Genomic DNA, 24,052 nt, shown 5'->3' with positions numbered 1-24,052 from the left:
GCTAAAAAAATGTAATAGAAAAATAGAAGAAAATAAATATTAGAAGAATAAATTAGTTGTAAGAAAAAGATGGAAGATGATTGAGTTTTAGTCTTGGGAAAATGATTGAGTGTAAAAGAAGGTTGTTGAAGAGAGAGAATGAAGTGAGAGTATAGGTAGGAGTAGGATAGGAAAAGACCATTGATTAATAGAATGGGAAAGAAAATATTTGGATTTCCAATTTTTTTTTTAAATATTTGAATTAAAATTTACCTTACAATGTAGCATCATGAAATGAAAAGAAAGATGATAAGATTATATTTTCATCAATTATACAAACATTATTAATTATTATTAAGTATTATAAATAGTATAAAATAATACTAACATCTTATCAATCATTTAATATATTATAAATGGTATAATAATATATTGAATATTATTAATTATCATTGTAATTATTATTTATTTTGAATATGTAACATTAAATAAAAAATAAAAAATTATTTTGACAGTCTTTTATAATACTAAAAAACATGTGTGATGATGAAAAGGAAAAAAGACATAGAGATAAATATAGTTGATGTGACTTTGCCTTGCACTATACAACACACTATACTAAGACCTATTATCTTTGTTCTATAGAGTTTCTTTGATACAATCAAGACATTAATTATCTCTTTTTATCAAATTTGTCATCATTTTTTTAACAATTTGTCATAATTTGTTTAATTATTATTTACTTTGGTGATCAAAAAGCATTTACAAACTTTATGGTTTTTCTTATTTAGCTTGGAGATAAAAAACAATTACAAATTTTTTCTTTTAACTTAAAATACTGATGATATAACACTGATATTTTACCTCCACTATTTAACATACTTCACGTTTTCAATTTCTTATATATAAAAAAATTAGTTACCTCTATTAACTATATTAACTTTATTTTTTACTACCATTAAATCATTGCAATAAGGAACATTATATGGATTATTTTTCTTCTTATAGTAATCATTTGTGATTTTAATTTTTTCCAAAATTGCATTCATTATGTAAATTAAGTTATTTTTATCATGGATTACAATAATTAACCGTCTTTTTCAATTAATTAAATTTGTAAATTTTTTATAATATCATGTATTTCAAATTGATTGTAGCAATTGTGCACATGTAATGTTGCTCCTCACAATACTCAATTTATTTTAATTATTTATTTCGATTTGTTTTTATCTATTAGTTTATTTTTCTTTTTCGTGTGATAGTTGTTAGTTACCAATTTGTGTAAATATCTTAGGTAATTTTTGGTAACTCTCAAGTCTTTTTGTGGTTAATAAGTAGTATTTTATTGTCATTTGGTATATATATATTCTTATATTTATATTATTGTTGAATAGTTCTTATCTTTGCAATCTATGTTGGATTTTGTAGTTTTTATAGATAATTGGAAGCTTGGACCTTGGAAAAAGCACTTTGAAGATGTTCCAAGACCAAAGCCAAGGATTGCTGAAAAGAGGTAGCGCGCTAAGCGAGGTTGAGCCCGCTAAGCGCGCTTTTGAAGAAAAGAAGGAAGTTCTGGCAGAGAGTTCCGCGCTAAGCGAGGTCTGGAGCCCGCTTAGCGCGGTTGGGCGGTTTGAGCAATTATTGATAGCGCGCTTAGCGGGCTGCACCGCGCTAAGCGCGGTCTGCGAAACTTTGTTTATTTGTTTATGGGCCAGATCACTTTTGAGTGGTGATAGAGAGATATTTTAGAGAGAAACAAGAGCAATATACACTGTAGCAAATATAGAGTTGAAGATTGGAAGCCTTGATCGTAGATTAATCGCCTTTGATGCTTGTTGATCTTCATCCTTACCTTCTTGTGCAAGCTACCATTCTCATGGATAGCTAAATCCCTTTTGTATCAAGATAAGATGTAATCTTCCTAGCCATTTGTATGTTTTTCTTGTAAATATATGTGTATGAACAAGTGATGATCAATATAGATGGTTTAGTTTGTTTATTAAAGCTTTTCCTTTGGTATAAATGTTTGAGACATCAATGTTTGTATCTAGACCTAACTAATCATCTTTCAAACTATAAGTTGCAGACATGGATTTAGAGTTTGATGTTTACTAAGTATCGGTTCTTAAAACGTTATTTGTATTGTTTAAACGGTGGAGAAATCGTCGGTTAAACAATACGGTAAATCTAACTATATCGTTGCGGACACGGACGATATAGGTGTCGATACGTAATTATATTGATCGTTAGCAAGTTCATAAGCATCTATTTATAAGGAAACATACAAATTTAGGTCGATGAAATCGAATCTTGATACATTTTCTTTAACTTAGAACTTTCATTAATTTACTCTTTGCTACTAAAGGAATTGAATGATCTTTTGCAAACCCAAATTTAAAGTAACATTAACTCAAGACAAAATAGGCTATAGAACGGCGGTGATATCGCAATAATCCCTGTGGATACGATAATAGCGAAAAGTACACCACAATACTATTTCAACAATAGTCTTAAAAAGCTTTAGAGATCAATTTATCTTTAAAAAAAAAACTATTTATGATGTTAAAAGACTGGAATTAAAAAAATTGTAAATATTTTATATTTATTTTTCAAAATTTTCTCAATTATATCTTAAATATTTGATTAGTCCATAAATTATATTCATTTTTCAAAAATTTCGAATAAAAAAAATAAAATACATCATGCTGCTATAATTAATTAATAAAAAATATTATTATTTATAGTGTCCTCCATTTGTTTTTTAATTAATTAGTTGTAAGAAAAAGATGGAAGATGATTGAGTTTTAGCCATCGGAAGATGGTTGAGTGTAGAAGAAAGTTGTTGAAGAGAGAGAATGGAGTGAGAGTATAGGTAGGAGTAGGAAAAAATCATTGAGTAATAGAAGTGGAAAGAAAATATTTGGGTTTCATATAAAAGATTTAAAATATTTGAATTAGATTTTACCTTGCAATGTTGCATCATGAAATGAAAAGAAACGTGATAAGATTATATTTTCATCAATTATACAAACACTATTAATTATTATTAAGTATTATAAATAGTATAAAATAATACTAACATCTTATCAATCATTTAATATATTATAAATGGTATAAAAAAATATATTGAATATTATTAATTATTATTATAATTATTATTTATTTTGAATATGTAACATTAAATAAAAAAATAAAAAATTATTTTGACAGTCTTTTATAATATTAAAAGACATGTGTGATGATGAAAAGGAAAAAAGGCATAGAGATAAATATAGTTGATGTGACTTTGGCTTGCATTATATAACACTATAGTAAGACCTATTATCTTTATTCTATAGATTTTCTTTGATACAATCAAGACATTAATTATCTCTTTTTATCAAATTTGTCATCATTTTTTTATCAATTTGTCATAATTTGTTTAATTATTATTTACTTTGGTGATCAAAAAGCATTTACAAACTTTATGGTTTTTCTTATTTAGCTTGGAGATAAAAAACAATTACAAATTTTTTCTTTTAACTTAAAATACTGATGATATAACACTGATATTTTACCTCCACTATTTAACATACTTCACGTTTTCAATTTCTTATATATAAAAAAATTAGTTACCTCCATTAACTATATTAACTTTATTTTTTACTACCATTAAATCATTGCAATAAGGAACATTATATGGATTATTTTTCTTCTTATAGTAATCATTTGTGATTTTAATTTTTTCCAAAATTGCATTCATTATGTAAATTAAGTTATTTTTATCATGGATTACAATAATTAACCGTCTTTTTCAATTAATTAAATTTGTAAATTTTTTATAATATCATGTATTTCAAATTGATTGTAGCAATTGTGCACATGTTATGTTGCTCCTCACATTACTCAGTTATGTATTTTAGTTATTTATTTCGATATGTTTGTTACCTATCAATTTATTTTTCTTTTTTATGTGATAGTTTTAAAAAGCTTTAGAGATCAATTTATACTTAAAATAAACTATTTGTGGTGTTAAAAGACTGGAATTAAAAAATTGTAAATATTTTATATTCATTTTTCAAAATTTTCTCAATTATATCTTAAACATTTGATTAACCCATGAATTATATTCATTTTTCAAAAATTTTGAATAAAAAAATAAAATACATCATGCTGCTATTATTAATTAATAAAAAATATTATTAATTATAATGTCCTCCATTTGTTTTTTAATAAATTAGTTGTAAGAAAAAGATGGAAGGTGATTGAGTTTTAGCCTTGGGAAGATAGTTGAGTGTAGAAGAAGATTGTTGAAGAGAGAGAATGAAATGAGAGTATATGTAGGAGTAGGAAAAGACCAGTGAGTATGAGTAATAGAAGTTGAAAGAAAATATTTGGGTTTCCAAGAAAAGATTTAAAATATTTGAATAAGATTCTACCTTGCAATATAGCATCATAAAATGAAAAGAAATGTGATAAGATTATATTTTCATCAATTATACAAACACTATTAATTATTATTAAGTATTATAAATAATATAAAATAATACTAACATTTTATCAATCATCTAATATATTATAAATGGTATAAAAAAATATTGATTATTATTAATTATTATTATACTTATTACCGATTAGAATAAATTTAAGTAATAATAGTCTCCCTACAATAATTTCACCAATTTTTTTTGACAGCAAGAAACTAAACCATTTCATTAATAATAATATTGTAAATACAAGTAGGTACATCGTTAAAATTGAATATATAGAAAAATATCCAGTACCCGTGAAAAAATAATAATTAAATATATACTTGGACGAATGTCCGATTTTTAATTAGAGGATAATTATTAAAAACTTAATTAAATACAATATAAAATAAATTATTTTAACCAATTCAAAACCGACTCATATTTAATTGGTCAACTACGTGTTTTATTTACAAATAAATTTATTCTTATTCATATTTTATTCTACAAATCAATAAAATATGTTAAGCTTATTCTTTTATAAAAGTAGTGTTGAAATTCAATTTTACAACCTTTTTGGTAAAATTAAATACAATATATTTCTGTAACGATAAAAATATTATATGTCAAATTAATGATGAACTAATATTTTATAAAATTAAATACTACTATTCATGCATTGGAACTCCAAATACATAATGCATTTCTATTCTAAGTGGTTGTAATGCTTGCTAGTTGCTTCTATCCCTCTTTTGTCTCTCTCACGTATTTCTATAATCAATATTCACTGACACTTCCTTCTTGTATTTAAATTAATAGTATATTTTTCACATATCTATATTAATGATACAAATTTATCCTGTCACTATTTAAATTGTATTGAAGTGACATATAAGAAAAAGTTAGTGTACTATAACAGTAAAAGATGAAAATAGTAAAAGAGAAAAAAAGTATTGAAGTGACATATGAGAAAAAATTAGTGTATTATAGCAACAAAAGATAAAAATATTGTACTATTATATCACATTGCTTGTTAGACACAAGTGAACAATTTTCTTACAAAATAATGTTCATAATTGTCTTTGAAAAATAATAAATTAAAAAAATTAAAAAAATTAAATAATATTTAATCATTTATGACATACACAAATGTCATTAATTATTTTTCTAACTATAAACAGATTGAAAAGGAAATAAGATATCATTGATTATTACATACACAAATTGTATATTGTTCTTTCCATTATATATTTTTGTAAATATATAATGTATGTATCTTTTCTTTAAAATTTGAATTTAATTTAAGTTAAAAAAAAAATTATCCTCATTTTATAAATACAATTTTTTTTTATAAATGAGAAATTTTTAAGAGTAAATGAGAGATATAAAAAAAACTTATTTATAAGATATAATTTCATATAACATCACTCTTCATTAATAATATAAAATTGTTGATGAATAAAATTCTTTAATATTTAAAACCAAAAATTCTATATAAAATATTTTTAAAATTTATCTATTTGATTAAAACAAAATAAAATTTCTACTTTATTAAAAAAAATCAAATTCACGTGATCATTTTTTCATAACTCAACATAATCACTAATTATCAAATAAAAAACATAAATGCTAATAATAACATTAAATTGTTATTGTTATTTCCTTTTTGACATAAAAGTCAAATAATAATTAGTACACATTGATAGTTGTATCGTACAAACCAAAAATATTGGAGGTAAATATTTCCTACAAAAGTTGCAAAAAGTTGGCACGGGTAACTAAGTTGAAATAGTAGAATTGTACTAAGCAAAGTAGTGTTTGGCATAGCTGTACAAACTAAACTTACAACTTAAAAATATAATTAGTGTATGAATGAATAAACATTTGCTTTAGAAAAGTCTGCATAATATGAATGAATAGACTTGCTTTAGAAAAGTCTACATCCTACTGTTGTGTATGAGGAAAGACAAACATTTGGCTTTACAATGCACTCTTGCAACACTTATATCGATGATCAATGCTGACAAACCATTGTACCTTTTACAAAAATTTGGCTTATCAATCCACTCCTGCAAAACTCCTATCAGGAAGATGACTTTACAAAATTTATGCCAATAAATAAATTTATACCAAGTGAAATAAATAAAAAATTATACATAAAACATTAAAATAAATAAATAAGTTTAAATAGAAAGGACGGGAAAATAAACCATATTTAATATCAGAATCATGTATATGATTTTTTTTCAAGTAAAAACTTTTATCCCAAGTGAGGAGATTCTAAAAATTTAATTTGTGTTTTATAAAAAATTATAATCACACTTTTATATTCATAAAATATTTTATAATTTTTTGTCAAAAAAAAAATTTTATAATTTTTTTAAGCATTATAATAAAATCAAAATATATTTTATTGAAATAAATATATACTTTTGAATGATTTATTGGAGAGTTATCTAATATATTCTAAAGAAACTTAGAAAGTACAATAACATGTCTTCATGAAAAATGTATTGGACAGTAAATTCAAAATCAAATATTGCTTCTCTATCATAGAGTGCATCATTTAGTTACTTGTTTTTGCTTTCTGGTCTACAATTTCTTTGAGTAGAATCGGTTAACTTGATGAGAGAAAATGAAGGTCAAGTAAGTGTAAGGTCTAAATCATGAGAAAAAAACTAACATTAATAACTTTGTTTCTGTTGATGAAATTTATCCGTCTTTTCATCTTCATTATTTCCAGCATGTTTTAATCCTCTTTAATTTCCAGATCTGGAAAAAAATACATATATTAGAATCAGATCCATCAACTTACTCATCTCTAATGTAAATCTTTTTATACTCTTTAATTTTCAGTTTCAGAAAAATTAAAAATTGAAAATTAAATAATAAAGAAAATAAAAAATATAAAGAAGAGAAACCTAAGTGATGAGTGATAAATAACAACTGAAAAACAGACAAATGAAAAAATTAAGTTAGTTAATAAAAATATATAAAATAAACAAAGATTTGTAGAAGAAATAAGAAGAGGAAGATCTGAGTTTATTTTTGAAATCATAAATTGATATCACAGATCAATGGTTGTTTCGATTTGGTTTCAATAAGAAAAAGAGGAGGAAAAAGAAGAAGAAGAGGTAGAACGAAGAAGAAAAAGATGAAGAAGCAAGAAGATTTGAGGTTGAAGGAAGAAGAAGAAGAAGAAAGATTTTGTGCAAGAGAGAGAATTAGAGAAATGAAGTGACTCACAAAAAGAGTGTGGGTAGAAAAGTTAGATTTGAAAGGTTTAAAAAAATGTAGACATGAGAAGCTTTGCAATTAAGATGTCCACTTGGCACAACATGGAAACAAGGGGGGCAAATTGGTATTTTCCAGGACAGTGAATTTTCTTATATTGTAGATATAACTCCTAACAAATAGGCACACGACACTTGGCGCTAGCTCATAAAAAAAAATTAAGGAAAATGCAGCCCAACTCTATGTAGCTCACGTGAGGAATCTAGAAACAACTTTGAGATTCTAACCTTTTCTTCTATTATTTTCTCACAATTTCTTATCCAAATATGAAATTGGTTGCAGCTTCTTTGATTGTCTTTAAAAGAACATCAACATCAAATACAAAGATTACATCATGCACTAATAAAAGCTACGAACAGGGGAGTTACCGTCGGATCCGAAGAGCAGCATTTGCAGTGTGGAGCTGTTGTTGATGCGTGGAAAATTGTTGCTGTGCAATTCTGCAATTCCGATGGTGACGTTGTTGATTTAAATCCGGTGAGTGTTGCTATGTTTCAAGTGTGTCGAAGGTTCGAATCGCGCCGGTGTTGTGGTTTGATCTACTTCTTCTTCCAAGTTCTTAAAAAAATCTGTTACAACAAATACAAGATCCAAATCTGCCAAGCGTGAAGAATAAGTGAATTCAAATTCAAAGTTCATACTAGGCCCATCAACAATGAGTTCATAACAGCAAAATTAGGGCACATAAGTTAGCAGAAGAAAGACAACAATACTTCCCCTTAATCTTGCTCCCAAATTGATAGAGGTTGATAGATTGAATCGAGGCTTTAGGGAATTTATATACTGTTTGATGTTTGGCCGAACCGAGACAAAGAGGATCGCGAGCAGAGAGACGCGATCGAGAGAAGATGGAGAGATTATCGTCATTGCTGGTTGGGAATAATTACTGGTTGAAATTGCAAGTCGTCGTGGCCGGAAACAGATATGCGAATGTCGTGTGGTGATGCTATGATATGGGTTATGAAGCGCGATGAAGACAAATTTTGGATCAGTGTTTGGTCGGTTTTACAAGAGGTTTGGTGAGGTGAGGATTTGGTTTTGTTAATTCTTTGTAAAAAGGTAGCAGACAAAAGCAATGTAGAAAAAACATGGCTAGAATATGTTAATGGAAAAATAAGGGTTTGAAAAAGCTTGCTGTACGAGAGAAAAGAAATAAGGGTTATCCCTTGGTCCCCCCCGGTCCTCATGACTTGTATTGTTGTGTATATATAATAGATGAAATTAGGTCAAAGAATGGGCTTGGACCCTAGTTTATCTCTTATTGCTAAACTATAATTTTATTTGATTTTAATTTGGCTTTAAATAAATCAAATAAAACATGAGAATAGACAATAATTTGTCCACGGTCCTCTTGAATGATTAAAATAAATTCCCATAGATTAATTCAAATATTTTTTATATTTATTTGGTTTATTTAGACTTTAAGTGAATAAAATCCAAATAAAATAAATAAATGTTATAAAAAATGAATGAATGGTATTATGGATCTTTATTTGGGAGGAGATATGCATGCTTGCTACTTGAGCAGTTGAAGTTGAGACTTCTTGAGCCAAAATATCTTGAGATTATGGTGGGCAAATTTTGGGGTATGACAGCTGCCCCTGTTCAATTATCTTAAACCTGAAGATGTAGAGTGGTTTGTATGCCATTCGGTATCTGAAGGTGGAAGTTGATTGAACACTAGAATACCAAGAAATTTGTCCTAGCTGAAATAGGGACTTTTGTCGGAGATGGGCTTAAAGATGCCATCTGACTTGACAAGCTTGAGAGTTAGAATGTGTCATATGTTAGACTGTTTGCATCCGCGGATGTCTGGAAAACCGTGCGTTAGGCTGAAGACAAGTCGTACGTTAGACTAATCCTGATTGCATCCTTAGATGTCTGGAAAACCGTGCGTCAGGTTGATGGATAAGCCGTACGTTAGACTACCCAATTTGCATCCGTAGATGTCTGGAAGACCGTGCGTTAGGCTGAAGACAAGTCGTACGTTAGACTATTCTCAATTGCATCCGTAGATGTCTGGAGGGCCGTGCGTCAGGCTTTGCTTTGAATAAGATTCGAACCTTTGTAATGTACCTGTCAGATGATATTCTCTTGGTAACAATGTCAGTTTTATGCAATGTTTATGATGTATGTAATGAATGAGATGGAGTTCTCAAAAATGAATGGGACGCTTTGTATGTTATGTATGAATTATAACTGTATGCAATGTATGAATATGCATGAGATGTATATGATGTATGGCTATGATTTATGTTACTCGAAGCATCTTGATTGAGAAGATAAATCTCTATGTCATTGTGAGTTTGATGTTTTGATCTTTTCTTGGAGATGCTCAGCCGGGGATTTATGACTCCTGCTTGGGGATGAATAGTAATTTGACGGATCCTGACTGGGGATGAAAGATATTTAGTAAGCCGTGTCGGAGATGAGCAAAGTGTTGGAGAAATGGTAGTGTTGAAGATGTAAACTCTGTTGGGGAGCCACGTCTTTCTCGGGACGAGAGTATTTGAAGACATCTTCTTAATGATTACTCTGTGGGGATATGATCAGAATTACGGGAACGCATGGATGCCTTGAACATTGCCCCCAGCATTATAGTACTACCATTCCTGGATTTGATTAGAACACGCCACTGAGTATTTGGTAAAGGTGTAAAACTGGACTTGCATAGATTTGCCCCAGTTAGTAGGAACTTTGGAAAGATTCGCCTCGCGAGGACTTTACTATGAGCGACATGCCCCCAGTAATCATAAACTTAGGATGATGCCCCTGATTGTTTTGGCATCCTTGAGAGATTCTCGGAATCTTGACTTGATTGCCCCAGATTGATTGGGCAAAACATGCCATGCCCCTTGTATACGTAGGAGACATTGCTTCTCGGGGTAATCTTGTCTGTCGGGATAACTTTCGATCGTTAGTTGTACCCTGTGCAAGTTCTTTTTGTTGCTAACACTTGAAATTATGTAGCAAAATTTGTTTAATAATGAATTCATGAGATGCAATACATACGTTTGTCTTGAGTTTTTTGAAAAACATTAAAACAAGAGATGTAAAGGCGTGATATTTGTAAAAACATGATATTCGTAACAATGTGATGTTTATAGAAACAGGATATCAACTTAACATTTGTAGTAAACCTTAAGGAGTCGGGATACCTTTTTGGTGACAATATGCTTTCGAACTAACCATGCTTCAATTAGGACTTTCAAGGGTTGTAACGTGGCTTGGTTCACGGTTTCAAGAAACAGAGGATAAAGGCTCAAAATTTGATTGTACCCACCCCTCTTCGTGATGATCTTCAATCCTAAGCTCAGTTGATTCAACTTATGCATTCAGGTTCCAAGAGACTTTTGGATTTGCACCTTTGATAATGATGATGGTTCACAAGCAGAGAGAACTTTTGAGATGGCAGTCACTTCTTCCTTTTGGTAGTTACAACATTGTGTTGTTCAGGAATTTATTGACTTCTCTTTCATCTTTTTGATATCCCTAACTTTTGCCTGAACTGTCTATTTTGAACTTACAGTCAGCGGGATGCCTTGATTTTTGCCTAAGTCATCTCTTGTATATATGTTTTTTCATTTTTTTTTCTTTTGAAAGATATTGACTGCCTTGCTTAATGATTGATGAACCATCATTGGCTTTTGATTGACATCTCCAACACTTCTTTGATGTGTGCGGTTGAACGTTTGTGATTGAAACCTTTGTTGAAAAGTGTACCGAATGATTCTCTTAAAATAAAATGCACAGCCAAATTAACTGAGAACTACCTTGCCCCAGGTTATGATAAGGGTTTTAATTAGTACAAGAAAGAAACTTCCACTTCTTAGGCTCAAAGGGGTTGACGAGGGATTAACATCCTTATATCTCCACTGTTTAGAAATTGAAACAATGCCTGTACATCGTCAGCATAGTCCGTTCAAAAGCATATTGTATGAGGTTGCGGTATCGTTTTCGTCATCCTCCCTCGAAAGGCATACAGCTTTAACAGGAGTTGAATATCACAAAACATATGCAAAGTAGAGACATAATTTAAAATGAGTGATAGCGAAATAATTTATTCAAGACAAATATATGCAATGCACTGATGATGATTATTAAAACAGATAATGTCTATCATGAGTCAAATGTTTAAACAAACAGGAAAGAACTTGCAAATGAAAGTAGATCTAATGATCCAAAAGTTCGTTCGTTGAGATGTCAATCAATCTTGTCATGACTAGGCATATGAGCAGTGATCATCGCGGGAGTTTTTAGGAGGGTTGAATTTGATTTCCCTATCATCGATCAGATCTTGAATCTTATTCTTCAATGTTCGGCAATTGTTTGTGTAACGCCTAGGACTGTTGGAATGGTACACGCACCTCGCATTGAGTTTATAGCAAGGAGTGGAGGTGTTAGAATTCTTAGGAGCATCCCTCAGAGTAATCAATCTGATCTTCAACAGATGCTATAATGTTTGAGCCGACGACATATTGATTTTGGTGAATTGACACTTAGGTGCATCTGGCTTGCGTCGTTGTTGTGGAACTGATGTAGAGATTCAGAGTATCCGGGGTTCGGGCATCCAGAATGTGTATCTGATAAGAATTTTTCAGAATGTCCGGGGTTCGAGCTTCCGGAATGTATATCTGATTGGAATGTTTCAGAAGTCTGAGGGTCAAGCTTCCAGAATGTTCATCTGATTGGAAGTTTCAGAATATCCGGGGTTCGAGCTTCCGGAATGTATATCTGATTGGAATGTTTCAGAAGTCTGGGGGTCAAGCTTCCAGAATGTTCATCTGATTGGAACTTTTAGAATGTCCGGGGTTCGAGCTTCCGGAATGTATATCTGATTGGAATGTTTCAGAAGTCTGGGGGTCAAGCTTCCAGAATGTTCATCTGATTGGAACTTTCAGAATGTCCGGGGTTCGAGCTTCCAGAATGTATATCTGATTGGAATGTTTCAGAAGTCTGGGGGTTAAGCTTCCAGAATGTTCATCTGATTGGAACTTTCAGAATGTCCGGGGTTCGAGCTTCCGGAATGTATATCTGATTGGAATGTTTCAGAAGTCTGGGGGTCAAGCTTCCAGAATGTTCATCTGATTGGAACTTTCAGAATGTCTGGGGTTCGAGCTTCCAGAATGTATATCTGACAGAGATTGATTTTTTGATGGTATTTGTCTGACCAGTTGGTCGACTTGAAAGGCAAAGTTAGTTTTATGTGATGTTATGAATGCAAATGCAATCTTTTCAAGGATCTTTGGGAATTTAGTTAGCAACAATAGAAAATGATTTGGTCGCATCTTCGTTTGAAGAACTCTGGTTTTTGGATGTTCTTCTTTGAGAATCAAGCTCACCATATCTAGTGGGTCATAGCCTCTGATTCGGGATACCTCTGAATTTGAAAGTATATGGCTAGAGGAAAATAAATCCTCTTGCCCCTTGATAGGTATCGTGTCCTTGAATTGGAAGGTATGTGGCTAGAGGAAAATAAATCCTCTTGCCCCTTGATTAGGACATCAACCTTTGATAGAGGTACCTGAAATTGTGCGCCCTAAATCCCTAAGATCCTTGAAAGGGTTAGTTAAATCATGTTATGCTTATGATGTCATGACGTCATGATGTTATGCGAATGAAGTTCATTTGGCATAGTGTGAGATAGTAAGGACAAACAAGTCCTTTTAACAAAACCTGCAAGGAAATGAAGGTTAGTAGTAAACACAATAAGTCACCCAAGTCACGCAAGTCACACAAGTCACACAATTTTTGGCTTAAGGCTTGCATGGAGTCCGATCAGGTGTCCTTCCCCAGGGTATTTCTATGGATAAGGAGTTTTCAGCAACGGGTTCTACCAAGTGACTCAGAATTGTCAGCCCCCTCTAAAGCACCCTCGAACATGGTACATGCATACCACGCAATGATACTTTAGGAAGAAACCTATCTGAGCTGTAGTATCGGGTAGCGACCATAACTTGGCATGCACCAAGAATAGCCCTCCCACTACGTTCCTAAAAGCCAGGATGGGTTAAGGGTAACTAAAGGTCCTTGAGCTCCGACGCACCCAAAGATACATGCATAAACCTCTCTCATGCAAAAGAGGTACACAATAACCAGTGGAGGCCTAACTCAAGTGTGAACTTCATTTTGACCAACCCCAAGCATGCACAAGGGGGGTCTCCATGACTATGCCACTCCTAATCTTAAGTGTTCTTGAATCCGGGAATAGGATTCGTCCTTCAATTTTCCCAAAACGCCCCTGAAAAATAAAACAAACAAAACAAACAATAGAAAACATTTAAGTGAATCCTAAGCTTTTAAGGTAACCCCTCTTTTATCGATGTATCCCCAGCAGAGTCGCCAGTTCTGTAATACGGTGAACTGACTTTTTATCGATCGAAATGTCGCGGTTAAGCATGAGTCGCCACCGACTTTTATTTTATCCAAACTAAATCGGAAAGGCTAAAAGAAACAGAAAAAAACCTTTTAAAGAAATCTGAGTTCGGGGGGTAATTTATGCAAAGGGAAAGTGTAAGGCACCCTTTGCATCCATGGTTTTCCATGGGCTCTTAATTGCTTTGCTCGCTCGTTTTCAGAAAATGTAGATGAAAGAGGAAAAAATGGACTTTAGCTCGTAAAATGAGCGTAGCCAGTTTTTGAAGAATTTTGAGAAAGAATATAGAAAGTAGAGCATGGCAAGGCAATTAGGGGCAATTACCTTAAACTCAGATGATAGGTCTCTTTTTAGCCTTTCAGAATGAAAGGGTCAATCCTTGCCATAAGAGGGCAGGAAGCCTTTCGTTTGGAGGTAGAAGGGTCGTCGAATTATCATTCGCTCAAAGACTGACCCATGCCATAAAGGGGCAGGTAGTCTAAGAGGAAGGATCAGAATAGCCTTTTTTCCGTAGGCAACCAGAAGATACCTCAGCCTTTTCCGTAGGCAACTTTCGAGGGTCGAGGTCATGTTAGTGTATCGAAGGCAGCATCATTTAGGGTCGCATGACCTATATTTATCGAGGCAGCATGACTGAGGTATCCTCGTATTCGAGGGACATGGCTTATTCTGCAAAAAACACAAAGGCAACAGGCAACAAGGCGACAGACAACAGGCAACAGAGAGGTTACCCAAAAGTGTGCGTGTGTGCACCAATCATGTGATTATATTCAAATATATTATCTTGTAAATTTAGTGATTCTATGTTCAATTCAAAGGTTGCACTCCCTAGGATTACTAACCACGCATTTAAACAATATAATCAAAACAGATATGGGGGAGGGAAATTGTAACCAGCGGATCCCTTAACAGGGTTTGACATAAGTAATAATAAACAAAGAAACATACCAAGGTTAGGGTTTTAGGGTTACCAAACTCGTAGCTTCGACGATCATCAAACCCTGAAAATTGGAAAGGAAGAATAAACAGAAGAGGGTGAGTGTATGGCTAATTCAGTGAGAATTAGAGTTAACTCTAACTTAATAAAAAATGTCAAAGAAAAATTAAATATGAATAAGAACTTAGCTTCGAATTTGATCTGATATGGTTGGCGGTCGGAGGAAGCCTCAGGGTTAACCTGGATGCTAGAATCAGGTGTGGTCGCATCTTGAAGGTTCATCATGGAACTGCAGGCTCTGAAGCGTTGGATTAATCCATGCATGCATGAGCAAACTATGAATATCTGCAAAACAGTCTGATGCTCGCAATGGTAGTACCTCGCAAAAACAAGAAAATGGTAGTAAAAATACATAAATAATAGATGAATGAAATAATGGTAAAAATTGCTAACAAATATCAATTAAGATTAATTAAGAAAAAAAAAAAGAGATAATTACATCTAAGTTCTAAAAGAAATTATAAAATTACTAATCATAGTTTCGTTTTCTTTTATAAGAAAGGAAAAAAAAAGAATGGTTAATCTAACTATAAATATATAAATATAAATTTTTTAATCATAGTAAGGAAATTTATTTGACTTTTTTTCAAATATAACTCCTAACAAATAGGCACACGACACTTGGCGCTAGCTCATAAAAAAAAATTAAGGAAAATGCAGCCCAACTCTATGTAGCTCACGTGAGGAATCTAGAAACAACTTTGAGATTCTAACCTTTTCTTCTATTATTTTCTCACAATTTCTTATCCAAATATGAAATTGGTTGCAGCTTCTTTGATTGTCTTTAAAAGAACATCAACATCAAATACAAAGATTACATCATGCACTAATAAAAGCTACGAACAGGGGAGTTACCGTCGGATCCGAAGAGCAGCATTTGCAGTGTGGAGCTGTTGTTGATGCGTGGAAAATTGTTGCTGTGCAATTCTGCAATTCCGATGGTGACGTTGTTGATTTAAATCCGGTGAGTGTTGCTATGTTTCAAGTGTGTCGAAGGTTCGAATCGCGCCGGTGTTGTGGTTTGATCTACTTCTTCTTCCAAGTTCTTAAAAAAATCTGTTACAACAAATACAAGATCCAAATCTGCCAAGCGTGAAGAATAAGTGAATTCAAATTCAAAGTTCATACTAGGCCCATCAACAATGAGTTCATAACAGCAAAATTAGGGCACATAAGTTAGCAGAAGAAAGACAACAATACTTCCCCTTAATCTTGCTCCCAAATTGATAGAGGTTGATAGATTGAATCGAGGCTTTAGGGAATTTATATACTGTTTGATGTTTGGCCGAACCGAGACAAAGAGGATCGCGAGCAGAGAGACGCGATCGAGAGAAGATGGAGAGATTATCGTCATTGCTGGTTGGGAATAATTACTGGTTGAAATTGCAAATCGCCGTGGCCGGAAACAGATATGCGAATGTCGTGTGGTGATGCTATGATATGGGTTATGAAGCGCGATGAAGACAAATTTTGGATCAGTGTTTGGTCGGTTTTACAAGAGGTTTGGTGAGGTGAGGATTTGGTTTTGTTAATTCTTTGTAAAAAGGTAGCAGACAAAAGCAATGTAGAAAAAACATGGCTAGAATATGTTAATGGAAAAATAAGGGTTTGAAAAAGCTTGCTGTACGAGAGAAAAGAAATAAGGGTTATCCCTTGGTCCCCCCCGGTCCTCATGACTTGTATTGTTGTGTATATATAATAGATGAAATTAGGTCAAAGAATGGGCTTGGACCCTAGTTTATCTCTTATTGCTAAACTATAATTTTATTTGATTTTAATTTGGCTTTAAATAAATCAAATAAAACATGAGAATAGACAATAATTTGTCCACGGTCCTCTTGAATGATTAAAATAAATTCCCATAGATTAATTCAAATATTTTTTATATTTATTTGGTTTATTTAGACTTTAAGTGAATAAAATCCAAATAAAATAAATAAATGTTATAAAAAATGAATGAATGGTATTATGGATCTTTATTTGGGAGGAGATATGCATGCTTGCTACTTGAGCAGTTGAAGTTGAGACTTCTTGAGCCAAAATATCTTGAGATTATGGTGGGCAAATTTTGGGGTATGACAATCTGCTACCACATTTTCTGACCCTTTTTTATCCCGGATTTCTATGTCAAATTCTTGTAAAAGAAGGACCCAACGAATGAGTCTTTGCTTCGAATCCGGTTTGGTGAGCAAATATTTTATGGCCGCATGGTCTGTGTAAATCACCACTTTTGACCCAATGAGATAGGATCTGAATTTTTCAAGAGCATACACTATAGCTAAAAATTCTTTTTCTGTGGTAGCATAATTGACTTGAGCGTCATTTAGCACCTTGCTTGCATAGTGTATGACATGAAAAACTTTTCCTTTCCGTTGGCCTAACACCGCACCTATGGCATAGTCACTAGCATCACACATAAGTTCAAAATGGTTTTTCCAATCTGGTGCTACTATCACAGGTGCGGTAGCTAGCCGTTCTTTCAGGTCATTGAAGGCTTTAACACAAGATTCATCCAAATTAAAACACGTACCCTGGTTGAGTAGATTACTCAAAGGCTTGGCAATCTTAGAAAAATCTTTAACAAACCTTCTGTAGAATCCTGCATGACCTAAAAAGCTTCGTACTCCTTTGACATTTATTGGAGGTGGGAGCTTTGAAATTACCTCCACCTTGGCTTGGTCTACTTCAAGTCCTCTTGAAGATACTTTGTGTCCGAGTACAATTCCTTCTGTTACCATAAAATGGCACTTCTCCCAATTAAGGATCAAATTGGTCTCAATACACCTTTCAAGTGCCACGTCCAGATTGTTCAAGCATGTATCAAACGTCTTTCCGAACACTGAAAAGTCATCCATGAATACCTCAATACTCTTTTCAATAAGGTCAGAGAATATGGCTTGCATGCATCGTTGAAAAGTTGCTGGGGCATTGCATAGTCCAAATGGCATCCTCCTATATGCGAAAATTCCAAATGGACATGTAAATGCTGTCTTCTCATGATCCTCTGGGTTGACTATGATTTGATTGTATCCGGAATATCCATCCAGAAAGCAATAGTAATTCTGCCCCGATAATCTCTCAAGCATTTGATCCATGAATGGTAATGGAAAGTGGTATTTCCTTGTTGCTTTGTTGAGTCTCCGGTAATCTATGCACATGCGCCACCCGGTCACAGTTCTAGTTGGTATGAGTTCATTTTTGTCATTACGGATTACCGTCATGCCTCCCTTCTTTGGAACAACTTGTACCGGACTTACCCATGCACTATCAGAAATTGGGTAAATCATTCCTGCTTCTAGGAGTTTGATCACCTCTTTCCTTACTACCTCTTTCATTGTTGGATTTAGTCTTCTTTGTGGTTGGGCCACTGGTTTGAAGTCTTCTTCTAACATAATCTTGTGCATGCAATATGCAGGGCTGATACCTTTCAAATCTGCCAATACCCATCCGATTGTTGCTTTATTCTTTTGAAGGATTTGTATGAGTCTTGCCTCTTCTGTAGCATTTAACTTTGAGCTAATAACGACCGGTTTACTTCCCTCTTCATCTAAAAATACATACTTCAAATGAGTTGGGAGTAATTTTAATTCTAGCTTCGATTCTTTCACTTCTTTTTTTAGCTCCAAATCCTCCACTTTGTCTTCTTTGTTGGATGTGTTGCCACCCTTCTCTAATTCTTTTAGAAACAACTCAATTTCTTTTTCTTCTTCTTGAGTGAGTACATTAAATGAATCAACAAGAGATCTCTCTAAAGGGTTAGAAAGATGAATTTGGCTCGCCACTTCCTCGCCACTTGCTTCAGTTACATCCATGCGAAAGCAATCATTCTTGTCTTTGGGTTGTTTCATGGCATCAAAGAGGTTAAAACATACTTCTTCATCTTGGACTCTTAGCTTCATTATACCGTCATCGATGTCGATCATCATCCGGGCTGTTTTCATGAATGGTCTTCCAAGGATGATAGGTGAATCTTTATCTTCTTCCATATCAATCACCACAAAATCCACCGGAAACAGAAATTTGTCAACTTTCACTAACATGTCTTGTGCAATTCCATACGGGAGAGTGGTAGATTTGTCTGCTAGTTGCAAAGTCATTCTTGTTGCTTTCATCTCAATATTTCCCAGCCGCTTTACTATTGATAAAGGAATTAAATTTATGCTTGATCCGAGATCAATCAATCCATTCCCAATATTTTGATTTCCTATTGTAACCGGCAAAGTGACTCTTCCGGGATCTCTCGCCTTTTGAGGAAGGCGCGATATGATAGCACTACATTGTGCATCAAGTATAATAACCTCTTCTTCTTCCGGTCTTTTCTTCTTTGTCAAGATATCTTTCATAAATTTCGCATATTTTGGCATTTGGGCAATAGCTTCAGAGAATGGAATATTAATTTGTAGTTGCTTAAAAATTTCCATAAACCTGGCATATTGTCTAGCGTTGTCTTTCTTTGAAGGAGCATGAGGATATGGCAAATGTTGACTTGGAATCGTGTTGTTCGCCATCTTATCTTTAGCACTCCTTCTTTTTAATTTCTCCTTCTTGACTTCTCTACTCATATCTTCCTCTTCAGCCCCCTTGTTAATAATTTCATATTCTTCATCTTCTCTATTATGTTTTTCATCTTCCTTTTCTTTATCGTCTTCAACCTCATTCATTTCCTGCTCATCCTTGCCACCTTTTTGTCCAGACCTTGTCACCACTGCTTTGCAATGTTCCTTTGGGTTCTCTTGAGTGTTGGCCGAGAAAGTTGCATTTGATTGATTAGTTGCAATCTGCTTAGCAAGTTGGCCCACTTGAGTTTCTAAATTCTTTATAGCTGCTTCTTGATTCTTTTGATTTGTCATGGACATTTGCATAAATTGTGTCATAGTTTCTTCTAGCTTTGATTGTCCTCCTTGTTGTGGTGGTGGTTGAGTGTATGGTTGAAATGCTTGTTGTTGATACCCTTGATTTGGTGGCCTTTGTTGGTATCCCTGGTTATTATATCTTGGTGGGTACCCTTGTTGGTATGGCTGATTTTGGTATTGATTCTGCCTTGGTCCTTGAGTGTTGTTCGCGTACTTTACTTCTTCTTCTAGGACTGGTGTACAGAATCCTGTTTGATGATTGCCCTTGCATAACTCACACTTCGCAACCTGATAAGAATTGGATATCCCGTTCAGCTCCTTAAGTTGTTGTGGTAGTTTGGACATTTGTTGTGTCAAAATTTCCACTTGTGAAGTTAGCAATTTATTCTGAGCAAGTAGAGCATCACTGTTGTTCAGCTCCAACACTCCGGGTTTCTTATCTCTTACCGTTCGATCATGGTTGCCTTGACGATCATTTAGAGCCATTCGCTCTATTATCTGAGTAGCTTCCTCAGGTGTTTTGGACATGAGTGAACCACCAGCTGTGGCGTCCAAGAGTGTCTTGTTTGTAGCTGTGAGACCGTTACGGAACATATGGATTTGATCAACGTCTGTAAAACCGTGTCCTTTGCACTTTCTCAACATAGCTTTATACCTTTCCCATGCTTCATTCAAAGATTCATTACTACCTTGAGAAAATACTGCTATTGCTGTTTTTGCTTCGAAGAATCGGTTTTGAGAGTAAAACCTTTCCAGAAATTTTTCTTCTAATGTGTTCCAATTAGTCATCACTGCTTCAGGTTGATCCAAGTACCAATCTTTTGCCTTAGATAGCAAAGAGTGTGGGAACAACCTCTTAAATAATGCTTCCTCATCAGCTTGAGCGACACCCGTGGTACCCGCTAACTCATAGAATCGAGTGAGATGCGTGTACGGATCTTCATGGTCCAATCCGGCGAAAGGACTTGCACAAATCAATTGTATGATGCCGGTCTTCAGTTCTGTCGGTCGCCCGTTGGCGGCAGTTCTAGCGAACTGAGGATTGAGTCTTGGACTATTTGCACATGGACCAGGAGCAGCCATGTTGACAACAGTAGGTTGTATAATAACTTCCGATTCTTCTTCTGTGAATAGTTCGTGAAAGAAGAGTCCTTCTTGCGACTCGTCAATAGTTTCAAGTTGTTGTGACGATGTCGCGGTTGCGTTGTCTCTTGCTTTTGCTATGTTTGCTCTTCTTCGTGCTTTGCTGTTTAGCCTCCTAGTGGTCCTTTCGATCTCGGGATCAAAAAGAAGTTGATCACTGGGAACTTTACTGCGCATACACGATCTTCTGCAAAAACTAGCAAACACGTGAAACAACCAAATCGAGAAAATAAAAATTAAAACTCAAAATAAGAACTATTGCAATGCGTGCAATATTGACACCAATCCCCGCCAACGGCGCCAATTTGTTGAAAGTATTTTTGGGTAAATATTTTCGGTAATATATCGTATCCACAGGGATTGGTTAATATCACTGCCGTTCTATAGTTGTTTATTTTGAGTTAGGAAAATTGAGTTGGTTTGTTTTATGATTCTAATAATATCAAAAGTAAACAATAAATTAAAAGCGAGTAACGAACTGTTGTTAACGATTAGAGAAATATGTTGAACCTTAGGGTTCATCAACCTATTCCTATACAATTATCAATTAATTCACAATTGAACAATCTTTTAAATCATTATCTTCACTTATCCTCAAATAAGATTCCATGTCTGCAAATCAAATTAGATAACTTTTACCGGTATGAGATTCGATCTCTCCAAATATCAATAACGATAATAGTAATTAAGAACGATAATTGTGAAAACCCAATTACAATTCCATCTCTGCAAATTGCAAGTGAATCAATATAGTAACCTAGGGCAAAAGTTAAATCCTTTCTTTCGATCAAAGATTCAACGATAATTTAAGAATAAAAACAAGATTTCTTATTGATAATGAATTCAAACAATTGTTCATATGAATTAATTAATGGTATTGTATATTCATAGGTTAACTACTACCTTAGATTCAACACGAGGGGTTTAGCTCTCCATAGACATGAAGAACACGCAAAGATTAATGGAAGAATTCATATTCATCAAAGGAATGTCTTCGCTTGATAGAGAATTGGTCTTCAATTGATGATTGTGGCTGCACCTTCAGATTGCTCTCCTAATTTCGCTCTTCCCAAAATTATTTTTCTCTTGGAAGCTAGGGCTTTTAAATAGAAGTTTTGGGCTTTTAATGCCGAGGCCGCGGCGCGGCATCGGACTGGCGCGGCGCGCTTCAAAACAGAGATATTTTCGCGGCGCGCTCTAGAAACTCTCGCGGCGCGCCCTTTGCAATTTCCATCTTTTTCTTCTGCCTTTGAGACTTCCAGCTCTCTTTCCTCCTCATGTTCTTCTCAAGCTTCAATTCAGCTCTAAACCTGCAACAATAACACCCACAAGTGATTCGATTTGCTTTACGCACGAACTAAACTTGTTCAGTTCAATTCTTAATAAAAACCTATGGATTTATCACATTTTGCATTGGTTTGGAAACTAAATCACTTCTATTAACACATGAATTTACCATTAATTTACTCCTAACAGTATATCAACTGTTTTGATAAGACGGTTATTTTTCCTGAGATTGGTGTTAAGGAAGATTTGTTTTTGTCTGCTAAGCAAATTGATGAATCTGTTCAAGATGGTGCTGAGTTGTTTATGTTGTTGGCAACCTTAGATGTGCATGAGAAGAGAACCATTGAGGAATTGTTGATAGTTTATGATTTTGCGGAGGTATTTCTTGAATATATAAGTGATTTACCGTCGGAACGTGAAGTTGAGTTTTCGATTGATTTAGTTCCTGGAACTAGTCCTGTATCGATGGCACCACATATGATGTCTGCTTCTGAGTTGAAAGAATTGAAGAGTCAACTTGAGGATTTGTTGGAGAAGAAGTTTATTCGTCCTAGTGTATCACCGTGGGGTGCACCTGTTTTGTTGGTTAAGAAAAAGGAAGGTTCTATGAGGCTTTGTGTTGATTATAGGCAATTGAACAAAGTGACGATTAAGAATAAGTATCCAATTCCGAGGATTGATGATTTGATGGATTAGTTGGTTGGAGCTTGTGTGTTTAGCAAGATTAATTTGAGATTTGGGTATCATCAGATTCGTGTGAAGGCGGAGGTGTTATACGGTGGGAGAACTGACTTTTTGTTTGTTGTGGATAACAAGAGTCGCCATCGACTTTTATTTTATCCAATTTAGGAAACGCAAAAAGAACAAGAAAGACCTTTAAAAGATTTTGAGTTCGATGGGTAGGTTATACAAAGGGGAAGGTATTAGCACCCTTTGTATCCATGGTTATCCATGGGCTCTTAATTTCTTAGCTCACTTTTGTTTGAATTGTTTGAAATTTGAAAGTGTAGTGTGTGTTTAGAAAAACAGCTTGTAAAAGAGTTTAACTTTGTAATAATCCTTGTACGAATGTATACAAAGTGTTATCTTGAAAGACGTTTAGAAAAACGAGGTGTGAAAAGCATTTGAAATTTGATTTGTTGTGAGCAAGCACTTAAGAGTTACATACCTTAAGTTTGTAAGGTCTTTCATATACTTTAAGGCTTTCCTTGAGTGATAGTACTATCCATACCATTTGTGGGTAGGTAGTCCTATGCATTGGGTGTGAAGGGACAAGCGTAGGGTCATCAGATGGTCATTGAAGGCAACATGTAAGGATGTCTTAGCATTCGAAGGGACTATCATCATTTTCGTAGGCAACTCGAGGGACAAGATCATTTCATCGTAGGCAACATCGAAGGGACTATAATGATATTAATCGGATGCAACCTTGCTAAGACATCCCTACGTTTGAGGGACTTGACTATTATTCGTCGAAAGGCAACATAAGAGAGGATTACCCTAAAGATGAATGTGTGAACAAAAGTGGTTGATTTATTTAATCCAAAAAATTAGGGTTATTCTAGTTTGATTTTATCTTGCCATACAATCCTATTATCATTTAATAGTTATATAGTGCAGAAAATAAAAGCAGAAAAAATAAAGTCTTACGCTAATACAAGGCTTCGGGGAGGGG

General features: G+C 33.8%; 1 protein-coding gene across 1 annotated transcript; it reads right to left on the bottom strand.

Moving 5' to 3' along the window:
* Positions 1 to 18,599: 18,599 nt before the first annotated feature.
* Positions 18,600 to 19,191, bottom strand: LOC131629099 (uncharacterized). Its single transcript, XM_058899897.1, has 2 exons — positions 18,817 to 19,191; positions 18,600 to 18,641 (listed from the first exon to the last, which is right to left on the bottom strand). The coding sequence occupies exons 1-2, from the start codon at positions 19,189 to 19,191 to the stop codon at positions 18,600 to 18,602; spliced, it is 417 nt and encodes a 138-aa protein (XP_058755880.1).
* Positions 19,192 to 24,052: the final 4,861 nt, after the last annotated feature.

This window comes from Vicia villosa, unplaced genomic scaffold, assembly GCF_029867415.1.
Source record: "Vicia villosa cultivar HV-30 ecotype Madison, WI unplaced genomic scaffold, Vvil1.0 ctg.000509F_1_1, whole genome shotgun sequence".
Classification (NCBI taxonomy): Eukaryota; Viridiplantae; Streptophyta; class Magnoliopsida; order Fabales; family Fabaceae; genus Vicia; species Vicia villosa.
This window is presented reverse-complemented; position numbering and strand designations above follow the sequence as displayed.

Excerpts from the sequence above, each read along its gene's own strand:
- LOC131629099 (XM_058899897.1), bottom strand. The coding sequence starts at position 19,191 with ATGACTTTGCAACTAGCAGACAAATCTACCACTCTCCCGTATGGAATT. Across the intron at positions 18,642-18,816 it reads CTCTTGTTGATTCATTTAAT|ATGAAGAGGGAAGTAAACCG; the intron begins GTACTCACTCAA and ends ATGTATTTTTAG.